Source organism: Fukomys damarensis, unplaced genomic scaffold (assembly GCF_012274545.1).
Source record: "Fukomys damarensis isolate Sample0158 unplaced genomic scaffold, DMR_v1.0_HiC HiC_scaffold_5, whole genome shotgun sequence".
NCBI classification, from domain to species: Eukaryota; Metazoa; Chordata; class Mammalia; order Rodentia; family Bathyergidae; genus Fukomys; species Fukomys damarensis.
Genome location: NW_022900917.1, coordinates 20,307,505 through 20,311,926, shown reverse-complemented (window position 1 = coordinate 20,311,926; position 4,422 = coordinate 20,307,505). Strand labels below are relative to the sequence as shown.

Here is a 4,422-nt window from a genome sequence, read left to right as displayed (position 1 = left end):
AAAAAAAAAAAAAAAAAAAAAAAATCAGCCATAATCCTAGTGGCAAGCTCTTAAATACCACATTAAGGTTGACAATATTTATGTTTAGTTAACTATTTTATAAACTACTTAAGGGTACGGATCATGGTCCTGATTCTTGTATGCCTACTTCCTCCTATCTCCTAGCAGGATACTTATTGGGCACATTTAAAACTACTTTGGAGATAAACACAAACATTAAGTATTAGTCACCTTTCCTTCTTTTTTCTTTTCTTTCAGTTCAGGAGATCAAATCCAAGGCTTTGCACACTCTAGGCTGCATCTCCAGCCCAAATCACACCTCTTAACTAAAATTCTAGTGTACCCTGGAGACTTTTTACATCAGACTCTTCTTAGAAAATCATTACTATGTTACGGGTTAAATCAAAACTCATATTAAACTAAATTGTTTTCCTACCTCATACCCATTACACATTCATAAAGAAATACAATTCCTTCTTTCTGATGTGGTCGAAGATGATGTACAACATGAGGATCGATCACTACATCCACAAGAGGGAGGCAGTTCTTATTGAACATCCTCTGGTGATTCTTGTCAGGTTGGGGCAGAACAAGAGAATCTTTCCCAAAAAAAGATAAAAGTATGATTTTATGTGTAATTTCACTTTACAGGCAACAATATTATCTTTTCTTCATTATCCCTAAAATTGAACCCTTTACAATCATGACAAAAAAAATAAATAAAGTTTAGTGACACTAATGCTAATAAGGGTACAAAAAAAAAAAAAAGAAAATCCCAAGCCTATTGTAAGATTTCATAAAAATAATTACAAAACACTTTCCAAACTTCATATGACCAAGAGTGCTCCAAAAATCACTGAAATTCACTTTTACCTTGAAAAGCCATAATATTTAGTAGTTCAGTATTCAGGGAAATGAGAACTCTTGCACTGGAAAGCACAGGTGGGTATTTTGCCAGTACACACCTGCCAATGCTTACAGTTTCTCATACTGAAAAGAGTTCTCAAACTTAACATAAAGCTTTTTTTTTTCCAGTCCTGCACACACTAATGATCATTACCCCTATTAATAAGAACTGAGAAAGAATACATTTTCCATTAATTCAGCCATCATTATTTGCTTAAAGTTAATTATTACATTCATGAAAGTCAAACTCTACAAAGCAGAATGAAGTAATCATCAAATAATAAATTTTTAGACATATCCTAACACAATTTTTAAAATTTACTAAAACATCACCCAAAAAGGCAAAATCAAATATACCTCAAGGCAAGTCTCAACTGATAAATCTGAAGTAAGATAATAACCCTATAAAATTATTGTGGAGGTATATTTATTTGTCTACATCATGAATAAGAATTCAATTTGATCCAAAAAATAAACAGGAAGGAAATAAGAGAAGAACAAAGAAATAAGAAGGGAAGATACAAAGAACTAGGTTCCAGTAGACTAAATAAATGTTCATCAGTGTGGACATATGTGATCACAGGAATGAGAATCATATTTACCAAAAGCAGTTACCCAAAGGACAAGTTTTCTGTGGCTCGACCTAGGTTTCTAAGTAACTGGAAAAAAAAAAACCTTTCTTTGAAATCAATTCCTCATAGGTAGGAGATTAGAAAGTAAAAATGGAAAATTTAGCCCTTGGCTTTTCTCTATATTCTAGTAGCAAACCATGAACATACTCCTTGAGGAATTCCAACCAAGAATTAGCCCCCACTTTTTCCCCTTATCTTTTAAAAGTGACAAAGTGGGAAATATAGATGAAAAACATAACTATTCATACGAGGACACAAGATCACAGGAAAAAAAAAACCTAACCTCTACATATGGCCCATCTTTTTTTTTTTTTTTTTTTTAATCATTGAATTTATTTTTTTTTTCTGATTCTGGGGATTGAACTCAAGACCTTGCACTTGCAAGGCAGGAGCAGTGCCAATGAGCTAAATCCCCAGCCCTGATTATTGAATTTATTGGGTATTGAGCAGAAAACTGTCACACTGAGTTATATCTCCAGCCCTTTCTTATTTTTTGAGACAAGGCCTTGCTAATTCACCAAGTTGTCCAGGCTGGGATCAAACACAATCCTCCTGCCTCAGCCTTCTAGAGTACTAGGATAACAGATATAGACCACTACACCCAGATCTTTAAGGGGGAAAAAAAAATCTGCCTGGCATGGGAGGCTGGCACATGGACAATTTGAGCCCAGCCTGGGCAATTAAGCCATGCAATTTAGCCATTAAGTGAAACCACATCTTAAAATTAAAAATTTTAAAAGGGAGAATGTAGCTCAGTGCAAAGGCCCTAGGTAATAGTACTATAATAGATTACTTTTAAGTGTATAACCTAATTCTACTCATGGCATAGTAAAATAAATGAGGACAATCAACCATTTATACAAAATGCTTTCATATGTATATGTGTATACATACAAATACACACACACACACACACACACACACACACACACAGCACTCTGAATCTCTGAGCGGTTATTAGGACTCACATGAAGAAGCAAAACATTAGGTAAGTGATACCCAAAGAGGTCAGAAAACTAGTTAGTTCAGTGGCAAAAACCACAACTCCGACTGAGGTCATTAAATGAGCATAATATTTTCTTTAGTTCTCCACAGTCCTCTATTGTGTAAGAAGAAGGCAAAGAGAAAATAGACTAAAGAGAAGCAATTGGTGGGACAGATGAAATATTTGGGTAAAAAAAAAAGAAAAATTTGTAAGCACAAGCAATGGCTTTACATATTTCAACTGAGTTTTTATGATAAATTAATGAAGTACGAATTTTTAATTGTGGAGTTCTCTCTCCATTATGATGACTACTGAGTTTACCTAAGTCAGTTCCTCTTTCCAGGCCCCAGTTCCCTCAAATGTAGAATGTAGGGGACTGATCTAAATGATCTCAAAGGCTCCTTTATCTCAAAATGTATGTTTCCATAATAATGGCTACAGGAAAAAATGACTGTTCCTTTATATACTATTTCTTTGCCACTAGAATGAAAGAAGCCTCTTTTCCCCTCCTTCCTGTATCTACTACATCATACTTTCCTAATCCACACCAAACAAGGGTCTGTCATAGCAGCTTTACCTCTAGGTCCAATGCATAAAAGGCAGTTAAGAAACACTGGGTAAGAAAAGATTTGAAGGGCCAGGGATTTAGCTCAGCGGTTTGGTGGCCTGCCTCGCAAGCGCAAGGACCAGAGTTCATCCCTGGTACCAAAAAAAAAAAGAAAAAGAAGAAGAAAAGATCTGAATGAAAGAACAATCAGAAACAGCTTAGGTTTCATTCTGCAATGTCAATTTTTTTTTTTAAATCAAACTCTTCTAAAAGTTAACTGAATTAAACTGAATTTTCAGGTTTTGCATAGCATCTCACTACTCAACACTGTAATACACAAATGCAAGTGATCACAGGATGTAATCTTCAATCCAGAACTATAATAATTCTGAATAGTAAATTTACTGATTTTTCTCCTTACTACAGAAGTCAGGTTTCATTCAAAATTATACTTGTGTGAATTATATATCTACAATTTACCTACTTTCCTTCAATACATAAAGTAATATTTTGATTACTTTTGAGGTTATATATTTACATATTAAATAATTCCCAAACTCTTGCAGTTATTTGATTTCAACATTATCCCTTATGTCAGACTGTGTATCTTAAAAATAAAAGACTTTAACCTGTTTAAACGAAATCTAATCAATTCACATTAACAAAAATCTCTTGAAAGTAAAAGAATATTCAAGTTATTTTTAACACCTTACTTGGTGTGTATGGGTCATGGCGTGGTTTGTAATTCTGGAAAGCATCCCGTATATTTTCCTTTGAACTTGGTTTACAAATACTTCTGAAAGGCTTAGAAAAGCACTTTGAGGAAGTCTGAGAAGAACATGGGACAGCAGGACTTCCTCCTCCGAACTGAAAACACCTGCCACTGTTGAAGTCCTCTGAAGAGATTATACCTATGATTTCTATTTCTTTTCCACCAATCATCAGTGTATGGCCTTCTTCAATCTTTTCAAGCTCTTTGAATTTATATCCAATACCTTTAAGTTGAGAAAGAAAAAAATTAATTGAACTGACATCAAGATGACTTGGTGATACCATAGCCTCCTTGCCATGACTGAGCACAATGAAAACTGTGTTTTGCATGTAGTCTTATATAACTCCAGGCAGAAAACATAATTTATCGTTTTGATTAAGAAAAAAACCATAAAAGCTCAAAATAAAAAATGATTCAGCTCTAAAAGTTAGCCATACTTTAGAGAATGCAAGGATTTTTTATTATTGAAAATATAGCCTAGAGGGGACCAGGGACTTGGCTCAATGGTTCCGCCACCTGCCTCTGCCTAGCAAGTGCAAGGGCCTGAGTTCAATCCCTGGTAATGAAAAAAAAAAAAAAA

General features: G+C 34.3%; 1 protein-coding gene across 8 annotated transcripts in view; it reads right to left on the bottom strand.

The window, feature by feature from the left end:
• Rad54b (RAD54 homolog B) overlaps window positions 1–4,422 on the bottom strand; it is a 92,306-nt gene that overhangs the window by 23,187 nt on the left and 64,697 nt on the right. For 7 of the 8 annotated variants that reach the window (XM_033760090.1, XM_033760085.1, XM_010619671.2 and 4 more), the window contains 2 exons: window positions 3,784–4,065; window positions 437–599 (listed from right to left, as the gene is read on the bottom strand). In XM_033760090.1, the coding sequence (XP_033615981.1) occupies window positions 437–599; window positions 3,784–4,065 (445 nt within the window). The remainder of the gene's footprint in view (window positions 1–436; window positions 600–3,783; window positions 4,066–4,422) is intronic. The other variant, XM_033760099.1, reaches the window with a different exon arrangement.